The sequence below is a fragment of the Salvia splendens genome, chromosome 5 (assembly GCF_004379255.2).
Source record: "Salvia splendens isolate huo1 chromosome 5, SspV2, whole genome shotgun sequence".
NCBI lineage: Eukaryota > Viridiplantae > Streptophyta > Magnoliopsida > Lamiales > Lamiaceae > Salvia > Salvia splendens.
The window spans coordinates 5,637,208-5,658,419 of record NC_056036.1 but is presented as its reverse complement, the minus strand read 5'-3'; the positions used below and the strand labels follow the sequence as shown (position 1 = coordinate 5,658,419).

At 34.6% G+C, this 21,212-nt stretch overlaps 4 protein-coding genes across 5 annotated transcripts; 2 read left to right on the top strand and 2 right to left on the bottom strand.

Annotated features, from left to right (window-relative positions):
- Positions 1-4,014: 4,014 nt before the first annotated feature.
- LOC121802259 (cyclin-U4-1-like) lies at positions 4,015-5,426 on the top strand. Its single transcript, XM_042201885.1, has 2 exons — positions 4,015-4,406; positions 4,957-5,426. Exons 1-2 carry the CDS (start codon positions 4,072-4,074, stop codon positions 5,243-5,245), a joined length of 624 nt encoding a protein of 207 aa, XP_042057819.1. The 5' UTR covers positions 4,015-4,071; the 3' UTR covers positions 5,246-5,426.
- Positions 5,427-6,687: 1,261 nt separating this feature from the next.
- On the bottom strand, positions 6,688-9,403 carry LOC121804833 (pentatricopeptide repeat-containing protein At1g02150-like). Its single transcript, XM_042204525.1, has 2 exons — positions 8,864-9,403; positions 6,688-8,095 (listed from the first exon to the last, which is right to left on the bottom strand). Exons 1-2 carry the CDS (start codon positions 9,278-9,280, stop codon positions 6,851-6,853), a joined length of 1,662 nt encoding a protein of 553 aa, XP_042060459.1. The 5' UTR covers positions 9,281-9,403; the 3' UTR covers positions 6,688-6,850.
- Positions 9,404-9,929: 526 nt separating this feature from the next.
- On the bottom strand, positions 9,930-16,390 carry LOC121802383 (dol-P-Man:Man(7)GlcNAc(2)-PP-Dol alpha-1,6-mannosyltransferase-like). 2 transcript variants are annotated; one of them, XM_042202049.1, is made up of 20 exons: positions 16,210-16,389; positions 16,051-16,136; positions 15,793-15,834; positions 15,661-15,706; positions 15,417-15,503; positions 15,223-15,278; positions 14,640-14,757; positions 13,879-13,937; positions 13,441-13,512; positions 12,825-12,888; positions 12,632-12,735; positions 12,447-12,518; positions 11,963-12,049; positions 11,813-11,880; positions 11,611-11,679; positions 11,460-11,542; positions 10,994-11,093; positions 10,554-10,619; positions 10,344-10,437; positions 9,930-10,256 (listed from the first exon to the last, which is right to left on the bottom strand). In XM_042202049.1, the coding sequence occupies exons 1-20, from the start codon at positions 16,241-16,243 to the stop codon at positions 10,179-10,181; spliced, it is 1,485 nt and encodes a 494-aa protein (XP_042057983.1). In that variant the 5' UTR covers positions 16,244-16,389; the 3' UTR covers positions 9,930-10,178. The 2 variants fall into 2 exon arrangements, with proteins under 2 accessions (XP_042057983.1, XP_042057984.1); XM_042202050.1 differs by lacking the exon at positions 13,879-13,937 and having other exon boundaries at positions 13,441-13,517; positions 16,210-16,390.
- A 267-nt stretch (positions 16,391-16,657) lies between these two features.
- Positions 16,658-21,076, top strand: LOC121805234 (ent-kaurenoic acid oxidase 2-like). The gene is made up of 6 exons (XM_042205032.1): positions 16,658-16,700; positions 20,086-20,175; positions 20,256-20,334; positions 20,422-20,528; positions 20,609-20,730; positions 20,817-21,076. Exons 2-6 carry the CDS (start codon positions 20,158-20,160, stop codon positions 20,905-20,907), a joined length of 417 nt encoding a protein of 138 aa, XP_042060966.1. The 5' UTR covers positions 16,658-16,700; positions 20,086-20,157; the 3' UTR covers positions 20,908-21,076.
- The last annotated feature ends 136 nt before the right edge of the window (positions 21,077-21,212 follow it).

The window sequence follows — 21,212 nt, the reverse complement described above, 5'->3', positions numbered from 1 at the left end:
ACCTTTTTCTAAAAATAAATATTAGTATATGGAATTTATATTTATAATACTAACAAAAATGGATTGACAAAAAATCGCGGCAAAATTTTAAAATAGAGTAAGCTATATATAGAGCTGGATAAGAGGATATATAAATTAAATTTAAAATATAAAGTAACTCGTTATCGTTTTCTTTCTTATAATTAGATCTTAATTCCAAATAGCAAATTTAATTGTATAATCCCAAATTCATAGGCAGTAAACCATAGAAGAAATCTACATTTGCAGATTTCGAGTTGGATCACAGTGTCGCTTGTGCCTCTATAAAATTCGACTTAATGCATAGAAATCGAAAGACAATGTCACCACATATGCCAACTCACATTATAATTTAATTAACACTCATATTACAAAATCTTTGTTGCTCTGTCTTATCCCACGATTTGAAATCGAACAGTGTCACACGACTCACACACGTTTATAGGCCCACATGAGCTGTAGTATTAAAATTTTATCTATCTATCTATTTATTAAAGGAGTAGTAGTAAAAAAGTTTGGTGTTGTTTATGAATTTGGGCAATTTCATAGGCGAAGTGGAGTCGTGACAAAACTAATGAAAGCATAAGTTTTGTGGTATGATATATATTCAGAAGAAAATAGAGAAGGTAGTATTATATTGCCGGTGATAGGTCCATCCAATTATCAGACATTTGACAATGCCAATAACATGTTTTGCTCAAAATAAATGCGATTTTCAAGGCCCCTCCATCATTATACGACGCTGCCCCATCACCAATTTATTTGTTTTTATCTAAATATATTGAGACGTAAATTGTGGAAACTGAGATATCCAAGATTGTTGTTAGTAATAAGAAGTATTGGTATGTTACTCGTGGATATCCAAGATTGTTCTTAGTAATAAGAGGTATTGGTTTGTTATTTGTATTTTAATTATACGGAGCAATTAAGAAATGTACCAAAAATATAATTTAATTCATTGATTTTGAAAATTATAAAATTGATCAGAAGTCAATATTTAAATGGCAATATTTTCTTTATTATAAATAAAGTAAAAGCACATGAACAAATCTAAACTCAAACGTATTGGAACTTAAACGTTTTATTCCTATATTCAATTGCAACTTGTAGTGCCGGTTTTATCATATTGTAAATATCTTAACACTATCAAATTGCGGTAGTTGTTTAATTTGTTCAATTTAGGTAGCTTAAAATTATTTTAGTTTACACATCTTTTAGTCAAATCTTACCACACTAAAGAAATCAACCAAAGATTTTGTCCCAATTTGATTTTGCATATAATAGTAGTAGTAGTAGTAAATAATATTGCGTTACCTTTTCACTAATTAAATGATTCTTTAATCTATAAAAATCTCGAACACACTAGGAAAAATCGGCGAAAAGAAACGAAAAATTAAGTATGTATCTATAAATTGAAGATCCAATATTTTTGCCGACAGTTGGATGTTATGCCTAGCTGTCTGATTTTAACACTAATTGTCACCTAACAATATAACATGTGACTCGTGAGTGGTCCAATCCAACCTAAATGACATTTGCTTCTATAATCACCGTAGGTTATGATTTATCATACATCAACCAATTAATCTCTTTCCTTTCTACGCCTTAATTAAGCAAACAAAATGAAGCAACTAAATTTCTAGTTACAACAAATAATCTTATTCGAATTAATTATAAGCCAAATTTTTTATGATTTTGATAGTCGGAGTTCCACTTTCAGTGATCACATATTAAAACATTGTGAATATGAATTTGACGAAAAATGACAATGTATTTATACTCATGTTATTGATGAATATGTGAAGTATAGTTATTCATCTTCTAAGTGATAACATAATGTATAAATTTTGTAGAGAGAACCGTGATTTCTCATTTGGACGTTATATTAATAGGAATGAAATACTATTAACGTATTTATACATTTCACTTAAGGACTTATAACCTCTTATTTAGTAAATTAGCTATTTTTTTATAACTTTGATTTTACCTTATTACAAAATCAAATTAATCCAAAATTGGTACATATAAAATAAATTTCTTCTTTATTATCGATCATAGATTGTCATCTATATTTATACTAATAACTTAGTAGATCACTTAATACTTAATAGAGTCCATCAATAAATAGATATAAATATAACATTGTAAAATAAAATAAATGATCTCTCAATACCAAAGATTTGTATTGATTCGTTATGCATCATATCTAACCACACTATAGAAATTGACAACTAATAAATACGATTCCTTTCCAACAATTAGTGTAGTGGCAAGAAGAAGAAAATAAATAAATAAAAATAATTTAACAAACTATGAGTGGATGAATAGTGTGAAGAAAGTGACTGGAATTAGTGCATCATCGTGGGACCCACCGTTCACATTGCCCCATTCCTTAAAAAAAAAATCAAATTAATCACATGGATTACTATATGCTTATTGCTGTATATTCCACTTTCTTTGTTCAACCATATGATCAAGATCTAATTTGCATGTTATCCCATTTTCCCTCTTTTTTTCTTTTCAAAAAATAAATAAACTTTTCTTTTCTTTTTTAACTACTACTCTTTTTTTCCTCTGTAAAAAGTGGTTAAACATCCATGACAACAGGATCTTTCCCTCCTCCACAAGTTAAGTTCAAAATTCAAGAATCATCCCACAATACTATCACATAAACTAATGTTATCTAAAATTCAAGAATCATCCCAATAGTCATGATTTTTCATTTTGAGTTGCCACTAATATTATTCTCTATATATTTATGGTAAATTTCTCTCTTTAATGATGTACTAATTATCAATTTTTACTAACAATAATTTAATGACATTTTCTCTATTATCTCTCTTATTCTGTTAATTTTATACTCCACTAGTACTTTATTTTTTATGGACGTAGCCGAGGTAGATAGTAAAAAAAGTGTGATACATTTGAGTCCACCATAGATTTACAAGCAACAATATTCAATGCAGAGAACCACATGTATTACAAAATAAAGAAAAAATTTCAAAATTTTAATACTACTATACTATAAATCTCATTCAAAAGTACAGATTCCATCGAGAAAAATAAAAATGTCATGTGTATTCAATTATCAAAATCAGATTACCTATTTGACCCTGGAGAAGGGGTGCACCTATCATCACCGCAGGAAATCCTTGAGGGCAATTCGGTAATTCCATCTTACAAGCCAAACTAAGGCCTTCCGCAACGCTTAACCGTCACTTATCTCGTCCCGGAGTGACGGAACGGTTAAGGGACGGCGTTGCAGCCTTCCGTCTCCATCCCGTCACGGAGAAAAGCCCGTCCCGGAGGGACAGCTCGCGAGACGTCTCGCCATGCGCGTTGGCGATGTGGCGAGCTCCGGTTCGTCCGTGACGCCCACTCGCTGGCCCGCGAGTGGGCGTCGTTTTTATCCGAAAAAATATTTTTTTTTTGTTTTTTTTAAAATTTAGGAAAAATTCAAAATTAAAAAAAATCCCCAAAAATATACTAGCCGTTTATAGCTTTTTTTGCAAATTATTTATTTATATTTTATTTTTTAAGCCTCCAATCACTTCTATAAATATCAAATCATTCCCACAAATTAATCCATCATAAAAATATTTTTTTTATTTAAATTATGTATTTTTAATTTTTTTAGGATTTTGTTAATGAGGTTTTTAAATTTTTTAGAATTTTAAGTTGTAATTTTATTTTATTTTTAATGAAGTGTGTTTTTTTAATTGAATTTGGTTAGAAATAAAAATAAAAAATGAAATTGAATGAATAGTAGTAATTTAATGGACGGTTAAGGGATGGAGGGTTGCAGGTTCCGTCCCTTAATTAAGGGATGAAGTAAAAAAATACAGTGAGACCCGTGAATAGTAATTTAAGGGACGGTTTAGTGACAACGTGTTGTGATGGCCAAATGAAATGTTGTTGGTGCTGATCTTTTTTTATTTAATTTTGAAAATAAAAATATGGAAAACATTGTAAAAAAGACAACTCTTATATGTATATGTATCTCTATCATCACAAGCTTAGACAGAGAGCAGAGAAGAGAAGAAAGAGAAAAAAATGGCGGAATTAGAGAGTCTAAACGTGATGCCGAAGCTGATCAGTTTCCTCTCCTCTCTCCTTCAACGCGCGGCGGAGTCGAACGATCTGAACCCTTCGTTTCAGGCGCAGAAAGTCTCGGTCTTCCACGGCCTCACGAGGCCGACGATTTCGATCGAGAGCTATCTAGAGAGGATTTTCAAGTACGCCAACTGCAGCCCCTCCTGCTACATTGTCGCCTACGTCTACCTCGATCGCTTCACGCAGCGCCACCCTGCTCTCCCCCTCAATTCCTTCAATGTCCATAGGCTGCTCATCACCAGCGTCATGCTCTCTGCCAAATTCATGGACGACATGTCAGTACTCTTTTTGCCCTAATTCTCGATCATCAATTTTGCACATTCAAACTGTTTTGAATTAAGTTGAAACTGGAATTGAATTCGAATTGTGGAATTTTGAAGTTTTTGTTACATTGAAAAATTGAAAACTGTGCTTTGTTAACCATGAGGGGATTGTTTATGATTGCCTGTGGTTAAGGTTTTTTTTTTAATTAGTTAACTTGATTTCTTGATTATCTCAACAACCTATGGTTTAATCTTTGTGATACCAACTTAGGTCCAGCTACCACCACCACATCAGCCATCATCATGATTTAGTTATTAAAAAATGAATGTGATAAATAACAAATTAGATGTTCTTGGAAGATTAGTAGCCACAAAAATGTAGAGCGGTGAGGGGTGTTAACTAGAAAGGTCTCAATCCAACATTGATAACTGAAAGCTACAATTCAGCAAATGAGTTGGATATAAAATTTCACCCTTTTGATAATAGTAGTAGTAATAAACAGAGTGATGTGATGAATTGATGATCAACCTCTGATCTTCCAAATTTCTTGGGAATTTTCAGGTATTACAACAATGCGTATTATGCTAAAGTAGGAGGGATCAGCACAACAGAGATGAACTTTCTGGAAGTAGATTTTCTATTTGGATTGGGATTCCATTTGAATGTAACTCCAGCAACTTTCCACATATATTGCTCCTACCTCCAGAGGGAGATGATGGTGCAGCCTCAGCTCAGCATCGCTGGCGAATCGTCTCTATATACTGCAAGATCATCAAAGCTACTTCATTTGTGTTTTAATGAAGATGAAGCAACTCATCAACAGCAACAACAACAGCAGCTTGCTGTTTAAGGTTTTTTTTACTGTAGCTTAGGGTAGAAGTTAGTTAAATTTAATCAAGTCATTTTCACTGTATTTTTGGCCTTATTGGTTATGTTGTCACTCTTATCTTGTTGTGAAAGTGCATGTTGTTTGTGAGGAATATTCTGGATATTAGTCCATTGGAATGTACAGTTGGTTTGATTCTTGTTCACATTGTTGCAAATTAAGTTCAAGTGATGTTTCTTGTGTACTTCAATTCTCCCAAGAAAAGTTCATCTATAAAATATATGAGTAGTCTAAGAGATATTAGTAAATTTTAATTCAGTAGTAACTTTTTTAGGGTGAAAAAGTGGAAGGAATAGGTAGTGGTGTGGGATGAAACGGTGGAATATGATAAGAGGAGATGGGAAGTTGACAGTTGTATGTGAATGTGGGAAGGGAACATAATACATGTGCAATCATGGAAGTGTATGTATTATATTATATATGTATAGACATATATGTTTGCAAGTGCATGTGCCAACTAGAAAGGTGGATTGAGACAAGAGAGAAACTAAGTCACACCACTTCTACTTCTTGATCTGTGATTCATTTTGTGTTTTAAAATGTTGGTAGATTGAGGAGGTGGAAATGGGGTGGGGTGTCCCACACCCCAGTATTAAGGGTGTACTCCATTTGTCTACGCAATAAAAACCATTCACCTTTTTTTACTGCAAAAGATAAATAATGTTTTTAAACAACTTCCAATTTTCATGAATTTATAGAATTATTAAGGGGGTTATTTATGTGAACCCATGCATTTTTATTGTTCACAAGTTGTTTATATATGCTTTTAATCAAAGAAAAATAAGATAATAATATATGTAGGATTAAAACAACAAATTTAATCAGGATTCTATTCATCTATTGTTATACATAAAGCCCCAAAAGCACTTTTTGGGACCAAAAATGTCAAGCCTCCTAAATTATGGGAGTCCAATTTTTCCAATTATTTATACTAATATCATTATATTTAAGTTGATGCAAGTTGGGCTATTAGTTATCTTATTTATTACTCCTACTATAAATATAAATGCACATTTTATGATTGTGTTCTGCGTTTTTCTTGATTTTGACAATATTGCCTGCTAGACTGCTATCATACATAATCTTTTCGTGAAGAATGTTGGTTACTCCGTTTGTCGATTTGCATTTCACATTTTCGGGTTTCTTAAGTGTATTAAAAGAAAAAAAAGAATATTCACTGAAAATAATAAAAATTGAACAATAATTAAATTAAATTTTCGAATAACAATCAAATCCAACCATTTATACAAGATCTATTTTATTTGAACAGGAAATAACTCTTCCTCTCAAGTAAATGAGAATAGAATTATTGCCTTTGAATATATGGACAAAAAACTTTGCATTGTACTATTTGAGCAAGACATGTTTTACTTTCACCACATTCAATTACTTAAAAATACTGTGAGTAAATAAAAAATTCACTCTTCATACTCTAAGAAGCAGTAGCTGTTACATATTTAAATCCGAATATTTACTACTTAGAAAATTTACCAAAACCATGATATCATTGCGGCCATTCCTCCCTTGTGCATGGCAAAACTATTTTGAAAGACATGTGAGAGGGGATCCTCACAAGCTCTCTTGGAGTTGGTTTAGAAGCACAAAATCTGCATCTTCATCATCATGACTATCTGCTCTATCCTCTGTTGCCGGAGCACTGTCTGTAATCAACGGATCGTGCAGTGACGGTAAACTTGACATAAAGTCTTTATCCTCAAGGGAGCCTACTTGTCTCAGGACCTCTATTAAGGCGTTCTTCATTGCAATGTCGCCATTCTGCTCGGAAAAATCAAGAATGGCAGAGACATTGGCCAGCTTTGGCCTCCAGTTTTTCGAGCCTTCCGTTAAAGCAGCATTCTGAAAGCAAGATAAAGCCTCAGGAATCCTCGAATTTTGGATGTGGATTTCTGAAAGGATCTCCCAAGTCATTGAATTAGGTTTCCCTCCCGTCTCAATTGTCTGGTTGTAAAAGGCCTCTGCCTTCTGGAAAAGCCCTTTTCTGACATATGAACTCAAGATAAGATTTCCCACTCTAGGGTCATATACTGATCTGAATTTGAGCCATTCATCGTACAACTCCTCAGCACCTGCAATGTCGTCCATTCTGAGTAGAGCAGAGACCATAGTATGGTAGCCCACATTCGGAATATGGACAAATGAAGCCTTGTAGCTGTTCCACACTCGATAGACATCCTCTTTCTTACCAGCGCTTCCATATAGACTCATGAGATAATGATATGGCATACGATCCCGACCAGTCATTCTACTTTCAATCTTCCTCAAAGAGTCTACAGCCTTCTCGAGCTGCCCAAACTTGATATACATTGTGGCCATTGTGCTATAAGTAGTCCAATTGGGCTTGATGGTGGTGTCCAGCTGCATACGGTCATAAACTTGTTCCATTTTCTCTAGGGATCCCACAGATCCACAGGATGACAGCCAAATGTTGTACGTGTACAGATCTAATGCTATGCTCTTCTCCTTCATTTCAGATATCAAAGGATCAATCTTTTCATATTCTTTAAGACTCATATAGAGAGTCATCATCACATTATATGGAAGTGGGTGACTAGCATATCCTCTATTCTTGATTTTACCCATCAGAGATTCAGCTTCTCCTCTCATTCTAGCACGAACATAAGCATTCAAAAGGGACCCATATATTCTCTTATCTTTCAAGCCATCTGGAAGCTTTTGAAAATATTGCTCAGCACTTGAAATCCCATGCACTTTAGCAATCAAATCTAGCTGAATAGCAGTATCACTTGTGGATATTCTGAATCTTTCTGCTCTATTATTCATCCACTCATAAACCTGCAATGTACACAAACAAAATTGTTAAATACTACTACTAGATTAGCAGATACAAGTACATTAATAATTCGATACAGCTATACAAGCCCATACATTACATTAAATCCTTCGAATTACAAAGAGTGGTCATCAGAACAAATTCTGAATGAAAATTCCAGGCTCAACAAAAGAGTAAAGAAGAATTTAAAATGGGATGAAGTAATTGGATATCATCCCAGATTACATTTTCATTTCTGATTAAGCCCACTAATCACTTGAACTCAGTCCTCATATTATGTAAACTAGTCAAATTATCCCCAATTTACAACATGGAACAGAATAACACGACACGAGCACACCGTGATTAAAATTAGATATGTCGTTCTCGTTCCAAAGCCTAAAAATACTCACAACTAAACCAACAACAGCTAAAAAAACTCAAAAATCACAAAAACATTGTTATCTTTAAGCAAATTTGCTGCCCTATCTTATTATCAAGGTTATTATCCTTAAAGCTAACAAGATTAGCATCAACTAAAACGCTCACAAAGATTCGTATTAACAAAGCTTTAGCTTAGCACTCGCCAATAGTTGAAAATCAGAAATGAATAATACATTGATTTCGACAGCGATATAGGTTATATCTAATTCGAAAAGTTACTGATTACACTGCAAAAACTCCAATATAGATTACGAACAACCAAGCAAAAAGAATTTTTAAAAAAATAATCTAAATCGGATATTAATAATCAACCGATTCAGGTGAAAACAAATGCACGCACACACTACCTGAAGAGCCGATTTGAAGCGCCTGAACTTCCTGAGCTCCTTCACAACTCTGGATAGCTCCCATTTGGAAAGCATCTTGCCCTCATTTTCAGCCTGATTCAACACAGAAGCAGCGCCCACATCCAAAGTAGAGTTGTCCAACAACGATATCTTCTTGTATATAGAATTCCATTTCAGCATCGGTCTCTTCTCGTAATCAACAGTTCCATTGCTGTAAGGTGGCGGTACAGATGAGCACGTGATAAACGCTGGATTATTGTGGGTTTTGAAGGCGGTAGATAAATTGGGTTGTTTGAGAAAAAAAGTCGAATTTTGAAGCCCTGACGACAATGAGAGCGAACTCGAAATCTGCAAATGATTAGAATTCTTCTGGTGATAATTTGGGGGAAGAATTTGGATAGTGGGTTGGAGTAGCATGTTTCCTGCTGTGGAAAGTTAGGATTTGGGAATTTAGGGTTTAAGCTGAGAGTGAGAGAGTGGAAGTTAGGGATTTGGGATTTTACAGAGCTTTTCCTTTACTATTTCTTCTATTTTGTTTTGTTTTGTTTTGAAGAGATAAGGGTTTTGGTTTTATCGCCAAATATGCCCCCAAAGTCTATTTTATTACGAATCCACCATATTTTTGTTTATTTACTCCATATTTTAGCCTCTACCTTTTATTTTGATCCATGCATTAAAATTAATTCAATTACTATATTTTTATAACTTTTTCACGAGGCATCACTTGTACAAGGAGTATATCGTATTTAGAATTTATACTATTATGATCTATCACTAGACATACGATGTTATAGGTCTCATTTCAGCAACCTTTTCACTTTTTCTAATATATTACTATCAATTAATTGGTTATAACCTAATAGGTACTTTGGCATATTTTATATCCTTTTGTATATTAAAAGTTAGTTTCCAACCCATTTCCTTAACATTCTGATAAATTACTTTCATAAACATATAAAGCTCGTCATCTAACGGAGTAGCTTTCTAGGAAACCCCACAGTTTAATGTAATACTATGAAAAAACGTCCACAAAATAAATTACATGGCTGAATATCCAACATGCACATTAAGCTAAACTTGTAAGGAATAGATATCATAAAAGTGTAGCACTAAGCAATCAGGATTTTCTCTCTAAATTACAGATATTGAGACATTTATGAAGTTCTAAACAACATCAAGACAAATGTAAGGACTTTAGTGTGCCTTAAATTGAGAAGATTTTTCGTTCCTTAAGGCATAGCAACAGCTGATAGTCGCATTCAATTTGTCTATGGTTCTTACAACAACCAGAGCATTTACCTCTATGATCTGTAAATCAGCATCCTGGCCAGCTTCGGTGAATTATTTCATCGTTATGCGTGTTTCCATGTACATTAACTTTCGGTTTTTTAACCTGAAGATAGACAAATCATAGGTACACTATATATACTAGGTCTATTCAAACAAAATTGAGATATACGGAGTAATATTCTTCACCCACCAGCGATATGGGAGGAAATCCAGCATGAAGACGAGTCCCAGAAAACCCTGTCGTGCTAAGTAGACACTTGTAACCATTTATCTGAGCATGCTCACTGCAATTAAAGCGAACATGCTCTGGATTATTTTATGAAAAATCAAAGAATTATCTTTGGATAAAAAATTATGCTGCTAAACCATATTGACAAACAAAAAGCTTCCAAAAAATCACCTTAAAAGGTAAGTAAAATTTCTTTGCTGAAATTCTTGAATAGGAATCCCTTCTTCTTTAGAGTACCTGAAACAAAGAGCAGTTGTATGATGAAATAGGAGAAGTCTGAACTGAACCATATCATGTGACAAGAGTTAAAAGGAGAAATCTCTATATTGAACAGTCTTATCTCCATAAGACTGTTTATGTAAAGATGAACAAAAATATAGAACATCACGATGACAAGCTGTCTTGTAAAGTGAACATTTGCAGACACGGGTGTGGGATAAGGAACAAATGGCCTAGCAGATTCAATTACATTTAAAATCTGAAAAGTAAGAAAAGATGAATTTATGTGTGGGTGTTCATGGATGACATAGGGGGTTGTATCAGTATATTTCAACAGTTTCACTAGATAAAAGAAATATCTAGAACAGAGGCCACAAACAGAGAAATCGTACCGCCACGGCTCATGATTTTCACAAAAGCGTGAGATTCCATTCATTGCTGAGAACGTATCGATGTGCACCCAGGAATCATTTGAATTGTGTTTCACATACCCTGTTAAAACAATGCCCGATCCTCATTAGTTATTGTAATTTAGAGTGCAAACTGCACACTTGTATTTTATGTCTAAAGCTACTGTTTTATTGCTCTACAGCGTCAGCACACGCATGCAAGAAAGCATAATAAAAGGGCACCAACACACAAAAGTACAATTGAACGTAAAATCACATGAGAAAACAAACGGTAATTTAAGAACTAATCATTACAAACTAGTCACATTTTAAAACACTTGTTTTGGATTAAAATGATGCTGCAGTTTGAGTTGCAAGAAAGCAATTGCAGCTTGTAAGAATTCCGGTATGTAGTTAACTTCTTTAAGCTGGGTGGTGAGTGCAAGAGAGGGGAAAAGAAAGAGCTTACCCATCTTATGTAAAGCTTTCAAGGCATGACCACTAGGATAGTTCTCGTATGATGCCATAAATGTCAAGATTGTACACCCTAGACTACATAATAAGAAGTCAGCAGAGACGGGAGAAGTTCTCAACAACAGAACAAAGAGTTCTTGCTTAACCTGATCAGGAACAACCCCAGCATGGCAATGTTAAGATATTTCCATAAACTCTTTTTCCGATTGTTGTAACTGGAGAAATTTAATAAAATAAAAAAAATAAAATAAAGAAGAATAAGAAAAAATTGAGTGGATTAACTTGTAAACAAATAAACAATTGACAATTGCTTTTAGAAGATATGATTTATGAGAACAAATTACATACATTCTGATAGCAGCAACTGCAGCAGATAAGTTGAAGATAGGAAGAGCACTAATAATGAATCGGAGTTCCTGCGGCAGGAAATTCAAATAACTAAAATTGTACAACAGGCTGACATGAAGTCAAATACAGCTGATTCAATGGAGGCATTACCTTGTGCGGAAGCTTCGAGTAAAGTGTAACAAATGATAAAACAGGAATAACATAGATCCGAATCCTTCTGTCAAGAAATAAACCTAGCTGCAGCAAAATGAGCCACATCAAATCAGGCAAAATTTTATTTTTGTAAGATGGGATTTATAAAATTGGCCCAATCAGGACTGCAGCTTTCTAATTGTACTTGAGCTCCATTCTCTTTTCTTTTTTTCGTTTCATTTTTGGGAAAAAATCAAATTACTCAACTTAGTCACTAATACTTTTATAGATAGCAAAAGCTTAGCTAAAAAACTGCACATACCATTGCATATATAGTAGTACAAGCTAGAGCATATACAAGTGCAAAAACAAGTAAATAAGATGAAATGTGCATAAGCAGACATTGCAATTTGCATGCCATGAGAAAGAGAGTTTACAATGATACAACTCATGCGAGACATCACACAAATATCAAATTTTATAATAAATAACTTATGCTTACCACAGATAATGGATATGCCACCAGCAATGAGCGGGGAAGAGCTGATGTGAAGTACCAGTGGAAGGCATGAGTCTAAAGAAAGTTATGGAAAAAATAAGAAGTTAAACGGACATAAGGGTGTTTGTCTAAAGGAAGATATGGAAAACTAAGTCAAAAAACATTAAGGTTGATCGTCTTTAAGATACACCCCATTCAGAACTTCGATTCAACACTGAATTAAACCAAAATACTTCCAGCTCAGGCCATAACATCCTCCTCCACATGACTGAGTCAACCATCACTGTCAAACCTGCAACCCAATATTATAAAGCCGATATAATAGATCAGATATGTAAGGACATGAAATATGTAGAGATAATCCGGGTTCAGCAAACAAACCTATGAAAGAGCTAGCAGCTATCACGCACGATATTACAGCTTTCCGCAACGAAATAGATCTAGTCTGCATTTTATCAATTCAAGCAACAGTTAGAGGGTGGAAAGAAGAAAATCACATCCGGCTAGCATGGCATCAAATGCAAATAGGCAAAGGCACTAAGGAATTACACTCTTCTCATGATTAAAAATCATCAATTTTTATGTGTACATGCACACACTATGCTCTCTAATTAAACTCCTAATAAAGCCTGAAACCTTAAGCATATAGTACAACCCCAAGATAAAATCTCGGAATCAGTGAAGTGTGAAGTATTTTAGTATTTCCTATGAAAACAATAAAGTATCTTCACATAATATAAGTGGTAACTTAATTAGGCAAATGATACACTTGATCAAATATGGAGATCTTTCACATTGATGGCTAAATATGCAACGAAATGTAAAAAAAAATTCTAGAGCCTGCCTCTACATACCATATGTATCAGCTAAGAGGGCAGAGGGGACACAGAGAGAGATAGGGAACAAGAAACGGAAGAAACAAAATAGAGAAAAAGAACAGGAAATCTTCATTTAATTTAACAGGCTATGATTTAATTTAACAGGCTATACCACATACCAGCAAAAGCTCAAGTCCCAGAGGTGAAACAAGCAACAAGATGTCACATCTGAAGACGATGGTAGCAAAAACCTGACCTTGGAAAACAGGCCTTCATAAATAAGAATATCACAAAACAAGAACAGTTGTGACTCATGAATTAAATGATTGTAGGTTTCAGAGAATGTTGCCTAAAGATTGAAAAAAAATCAGTTAACCGCATAATATATTTGGAATTGAGGCAACTTCCTGTATTAATGAAAGACAAAATATAAATGAAAATATGAAATCCATCAAAGGATTGCAATACAAAGTTTGTGATTGCTTAACCAGAAACAAGAATTGATAGGCAAGGAAATCACAGATCAATGAAAATTGGAAGCTAAACCCATGGTCAATAAAAATCTATAGAGCCTGACAATCCTTCCAAAAATTTCATTAGCAGTTGGGAAAAAGTACCAAAGAATTTAATGCTGCATAAAACCTTCTCTGAAACCAATACCCATATGCCAAGTTAACTACAAAACAACATATTGGGGCTAAATTAGCACACAGAGTGAAAAATTTACAACCACCACTATGCTAATTCACAAAACAATGTTGAAGCCCTATTTGGAAGAACACAGTATAAAGGGAATACCTACATGCTGCTATGGCCAGAACATAAAACATGGAGAAAGAATGAAATTCAAAATATTTTGTGTTAACAGCTGATGTCCCATTTTGGATATAAAAATACATTTCATTAACTCGTCATTGCACCGAGCATATTTTGTTGACTAAAATGACAGTGTATATGTATTTCTAAGACAAATGCATTTTGCATTTTATGATAAACCTGTAGAGTTTGTTTGTCCGTGAGGTCTCGAAAACAAAACTTACAGGTCGGAACAAGATCTTCCAAACCTTTTGCGGATAATGTCTGAAACTTATGACAAAAATGTCTTAAAAAAAATTAATATTACATAGATAGTGAAGTCAAATGAAGATATCACAGTCTTCGCATCCTTCAAGTCTTCAACCATTTTCAGCTTTTTTGAAAATATCTCAGTATGAACGACTACGCTGCTATGAACAGAGATCATACAGTGAAGTGTGACCCTCACATAAAATTTCAATTTTGGTAAGTTTAGACGTAGCAATTGGATAGGACACTAGCAACAGTAAGAAATATGATTACAATAATTTATCAGAAAATAGATTAAATGCAGATGAAATACCTAAGCCAAATGCCAAGATGTTAGGAAGGGGGCGCGTGCAGTAGAACAGCATGTGAAACTGAATTGCGGTCAATAGTACAAAAAATGCTTCAACTTGAGATCCAAAGTTCTTCCTGATCTGCACAATTATGTAATGGTTTTGCATAGCTGATTATATAGACACCAAAAGATTCCAGCCCAACTTGATTTCAAAGATTCGGAGGCTCCAGAAGGAAGGGATGACAACTTAAAGAATAACAGATGCAGCTCTCTCAAAGAAAATGAGCACAGAGCTTTTCATGCATTTATTTCTAGTGTAACCAGTTTTGATGTTAAAAACCTTGTTTTAGTAATCAGTTAAAAAGGGAAGGACTTCATAGTTGTATTAGGCTATTAGCAAGCATGTCCTGTCCTGACTCCTAGATGCAAGGTTTACTTAGGTCTCTACAGAAGAATAAGCAAGCAAGCAAAAGAGTGATGGAAAGTACATTTAAAGTATCTAAGCAAGCATGTCATGTCCTAAAAGCATTATTTACTGAGACCTCTATACATAGAATAAGCATAATCGCAAAAGAGTGAATGTAAGGTACTACTTTTTAACTACCTGAATACGGAAGAACCGCAATGAAGACAATATGATGAAGCCTAATGCCAAACGAACTGGACAAAACAAGGCAAGGGTAATTAAAATGGATATACGAAGTATAATAGTGTATAAACAAAGTATCTTGGAAGAGGAACTGAAAACTTACAGAACCAAACATATAAATATAGAAGTTCCACGGGGAAAATTCTTACCTGCGTAGAGACTGTATAGCTTCGGAAACTGCAATAAACTAGCAGCTAGCGCAACTGGAGAAGCTAGAGCTGATATGAGAATGGAGCCTGTAAGAAAGAAATAATGTTGGAAAAATCTGACCTATTTAGAGGATCCTAAGATCCTGCATTGCTTCACACATATCCAGGGATGTGATCCATTATAAATTAGCAACACGCTGTAATTAACTGAAGGCAATGGAGAAAATAGCATAAGAATCCTTACCAATAAATGTACGAGGGACTACTCCAGGAAATTCCAAATGATCATACTGTTATATAACACAATATATTGAAAAAGCAGCACAACTGTATGTAAAAATTCTTAACCGATAAAAAATGTACTACTAAATTTTACCTGTTCTATATGATGACGGTGGTACAAAATGTCGTGCATTGCCTAAGCATCAGAGCTCAAGTCAATTCATCGGTTCCTCATTGTTCATCAAGGCGCATAATTTTTTATTTTTATTTTTTACTTTTTTTAACAAAGAAGCAAATCTAGGAAACAGTATTTAATCCCCCTCCCTCCCTCACATAAGATTCTTCCCAATAGAAAGACCAAAATTACAAAAAAAAAACGAAAATTAAGCAATGATTGGAGAATAACTCAGACCTGAACATTGAAGCTTTCTTCAACCTTAGTATATGGCGCCATGAACACGTAAAATGCAGCAATCAACCCCAGCAATAGATCGTAACCTTATTGCATTCAGTTTGGATGAGCTGATCGGTTAAAATGAAACGTAAAGCTGAAAAGTAAATCGAATTTTACCATAAACTTGTTTTGAATTGGAACTTAGCGCCATTGTTGTCTTCTGTAGAGTGCAAAACCCAGAAATGAAGAAGAAATAGAGCCGCAATTTTCAAATTTTGCCACAAAGTTTCTGAATTCCCAATTCATACCCTAATATCGCAAGACTAGTGTAATTTAAGTCCCCACGAGGGTTAAATATTTTCATAATTCATAAATAGTGTATAAAAAGAATTCTTATTATTCTGCTTTTATCTATTCATATATACATTTGATAAAAAAATCATGATGGTATCAATTCATATGATGGTAATAATTATCGTGCATTCTTCAGTCGCAAATGATAGTTAATATTATCAATAAGATTTAAAATATTTGGACTTCATTTCCACGTGTTTGAAATCGGTTTATATTAGTATGATTATCCCAAACAATTCGAGCTGACATTTTTATCCGCTTCAACAGCAACTGAAAGAATCAAATCAAGCCATACACATAACACAATTAAGCAGGTTAAAATCTTCCAATTTTTGCGATTTTGGTTATGCAAGTAATAAGAATTAAGAACTAATTAAGAATGTTGGTTATGGGTTTGACTTGGTTGTGACTGCCGCTGTTCTGTTTGGGCAGATGGATAATTTGCGAATGAGGGTTCGCGTAGATTGGGTTATTGTTCTCTCGTCTTTGAAATTTCAGATTCACTCAATTTTGATCTTTGCTTTTTCTACTATAAAACAAGAGGAAGATAATCGGCTTTGTTATGGAGTATCTAATAATATTTGTGGCTTTCAATTGATTTTTTGAGCAATGTTGTTCTCTCTAATTGTAGTTTTATCTTGAAATAGTTTTATCAGCTGGTAGATTGAATTCATTGATGGATAGAAATAACAAGTCTACATTTATTTTGATGGATTGATTAATCTTGAACTTGCTTGACCATATTTACTTTTCATATTCAATGTTACTATATTAATCATCATAGGTAAAGCCCAATAATTGTAGGTTGATTATTGATACTCTGGTCTCTGTGTGATTGAACGATTTACATTTTGTTTTTGTGTAAAAACTTTTCCTTTAGGAAGTAGATCAGTAGTCATGAATGGATTTTTAAGCAAGCAGTCACAGATACATAATCTATTTGCAGGCACTACTACTACAAAATTCTTGCTCTGCTGATGCTAAGTTAAGATAAAAACAATTTCATAGATAGTTTTGTATGTTTGCAGATAATGTTAGATTTTGTTTGTTTCTGCACATTTTTTTAACGCCATTGCTTAAGATTCTGGGTGGTAAATTTGTGTGACACTGTTCATTCTCAAAAGTTTGATAGCTTTGGCAGTTATTCTACTTGAAAATTCCTGCTAGTTGTAAAATCACACCCTTCACTTTTTGTATGTCAAGTGAATTAAATTCTGATTGTTTACCAACTATAAATTTTAAGCACCGCACATTTTAGGTTTTCAAGTTTTTAGTTTTTCTTGATCTTTATTTTTTTCAAGTTCAAGATGTTGGTTTGACAGGGATTAGATTACTAACAATGGATAAGAAAGAATCTAGCAAGCAGACCTCTGAGGATGCGACTCGTGAGTCTCTAATTGCAATTTCATATGGAGCACCAGATCTAACTGCTATTAAGTCACCTAAAAGTAAAGCAGGGGAGAATGTAGTCAAATCTCTTAATCAAGATGAAGATGAGAAATATAGGTCTAAGTTGATATCCATATCATCTTCAACATCTTCAAATGCGATTACACAACCAGTCTTGCCCTGGCAACCTCATCCTTAGCCTGGACAACAGACACGACTGATGGTCTCAATTTAGCCTTTGAGATAAATGATAACAAGTTCTGGCTTGAATTTAATCCCTTAGTGCAAGGGGCTTCAGTGTATTTGGCTTGAATTTAATCCCTTAGTGCAGGGGGCGATCATTAGACTGTCTCATGTTTAAAATCTTGATACTGTGAGAATATTCAGACATTTACCACGCATAAGTACTCAGTGGCAACCTCGCTGCAAAAAATGTTTGCTTCTTTTGGCTTCTATTGCTGCTGCAGTCGTACTTTGAAACTTCTAGTCACTACTTCTGTTTGTGCGTGCCTTGAATCGATTTCTAATGGAATTATCTGCGAGAATCCAATCAGAAAAATATAGGATCCTTTCGGTGATATACTGTTTTATGGGTGTTAAACCAAATATAGGGCCAAGTATGTCCCAAATCATTGAGCCGTCTCTCAATTATTTCATTTCTATGAGCTCTACACCGCTGACCTCTGATCTGGTCTTCTTTTCTATGCCTCTACTTTTTTTTCTCTTTCATCCTCTAGACCAATATTAGATGTGTTTTTTTAACTCAATACTGGTGAATCCATTGAAACTGCAATTAATGTGAAGACCTCATCTCACTTGGATTATAAAATAAACTTTGGCAACTCATTTATGTGTTAACAATGAACAGCTGGAGATATCGCATTAAGTCTTAAATGAATACTATGTGATTAGTCAGGTGATCGGACAGTCATCGTCTAGTCTTTTCGAAAATGTTCAGATGGCTTAAATGAATATGTGATTAGTGTTTATGGGAACCGAAATAAGTCACTGATGTAATTTTTTTGTTGGATGTATATGGTTGGTTATTGTCTATCTAATGTAGGCTGTAACAGTTATTTGTAGGTTGAATAGACTAAATAGTAGGCAATTAGAGGATTGCTGCCGATTCATGCCATATTTTCACTGCATCTGCTACCCGTATTTTCACGTCTTGTTTAGCTGTCCTGGTTTTCTTCTTTAGCCTTTGATGATTTCACTCGATTCATTGTTCCCTGTGAACCCAGAGTTCTTGCTTGTTTCTATAAAATAGTATTGGCTATGTATTTGATATATATTCGGAGCTAGATTATTACATCTTGCTAGTGCTGATTTAAGTAATGTGGAGTATCTGTTTCTTATTATTTCTTGTTGTATCCATGAAGTCGCTGCTAGTGATTCTTGCTTGAATTGATGTTTGATTTTGAGTGTTGTTAACTAAGAAGCTTCGTGACAGGAAATAATGGCGTTGCAGATGTGTCTCTATTCCGCTGGCCTGTGTCCTCATAGCAGCTTGCTTTCATACAGTCCTTGTTTTTGACCGTTTGAGCCGATTTAGTCGCGCTAGTGGATTTGTTTCTGGTGTGCACGATAATTGACTATATTTTGAGGGAGCTTATGTTATCTTGTTCTTGTTGTGGTCCAGGGCAGATAAACACTCATTTATCTTTTGCTGTCAAGAACAGAAACTACAGTGAGAGAAGGGAATTCTTGTGAAACACTGGCAAACACACTTTTATTCCCACCCCCATTAAATTAGAATGATTTGGTTGAGCACTAGTAGAGGTCAAGAGTTGCAATATTTACATATCCTGAAAAGGGCAGGATGCAAACCCATTGAAGATCTAGGTCTGTTATAGATAGCCCACTGGATTCAAAGGTTTGTTGTTATCTTGATAAAGAAGAAGTGGTTTGTGTTGAAAAAAGGTCCACACTAGTAGGGTTTAGGGTTTCTGGGTCAGCAGACAACGTCAAGCACACTGCCAACACACTCACAGATGCGAAGTTGAACTGATTCATGATAACATTTTTCTTACAGCCATGTTAAAAACCTTTTCATTTGATCGTGCACGTGTGCCTTGTCTCTTTTATCGTACGCTTCAACCACAGTAAATTTAATAATGTAGATTGTAGACTTGTAGTGTTTGGATTGGATATATAACGATTTAATCAAAATTTGATCATCACCAGTAGGATTTAAATTTCGAAGAACGCACTAAGTAAACACCATATCTTGGTTGAAGATATAACAAAGAGCTTTTTCTACCGGCTCTTAATTAACCACTTGTTTTAGCTGATTGATCAACATTGTAGGCTGAGCAAGAGGAAACTGTGAGAAACAGACCAGCTGGGCAGAAAGGGTTGAGCCTAAAAGAAATAAGGAAAATGGACTATCTTAATAAAGTGTGCTTCCATTCCATTACCTCTCATCTCACTCCTTTTAGTGAATGGTTTCCTCATATATCCGTGGTGATTCGAAATAGGTTATTGATGAAACGCTTCGCGTGGTCACCTTCTCGCTGGTGGTCTTTCGAGAGGCAAAGAAAGATGTCAATGTCTGTGGTATGGTATGATGCAACACTTACATAGAAAATCTTATTTTGCACCATTTAGCAATGAGGAGTTGCTACTTTTGTTGATTTATTGCAGGCTACACGATTTCGAAAGGATGGAAAGCACTGGTGTGGTTCAGGAGCGCTGACTACGACCCTGAAACATGGCCAGAGCCGAAGAAGTTTGATCCTTCGAGATGGGATGTGAGTATTCTAGCTATCTGTGTAAGTGAAGGAGAAACTCACAATTACAACTCTTGAATAAATGTGTGGTGTTCGTGTAGAATTTCACACCAAAAGCTGAGAATTTCATTCCATTTGGAAGTGGAAGCAGATTGTGCCCTGGAAATGATCTAGCCAAGCTTGAAATTGCCATCTTCCTCCACTACTTTCTACTCAACTATGAGCAAGTTAAATTTTTCCTTCCTATTATTGGAAACTTCTAGAATGTTCTTAGGAGGGATTGAAAAGTGATGAGTTGTAATGGAACAGGTTGGAGCGTGAGAATCCAGCTAGTCCAGTCATGTACTTGCCTGGGAAGGATAAGAAGGGTGTCTTCTCAAACATGAATTTCTACTTCTAATCATCAACTACAATCTTTCTTGATTTAGTGTAGTTGGAAACCACACAAACTAAGTGGAATCTTTTCATTAATAATTCAATCGAGTTGTGGAACCATGAATTGTAATAGTATAGTTCCACTCTGTTGTACGAGAGTAGAATTGACCTCTTTAATATTTAGCTTTCTTAAATGACTAAGAGTACAATCAGAGTTTAAGCAATGTGATAATTGGCTCTTTTAATACTAGTATTTATAGTCAAAATAACTACCCACTTCATTCAATAGCAGATGCGTGTTTATTTTCAGCACGCAATTTAAGAAAATTA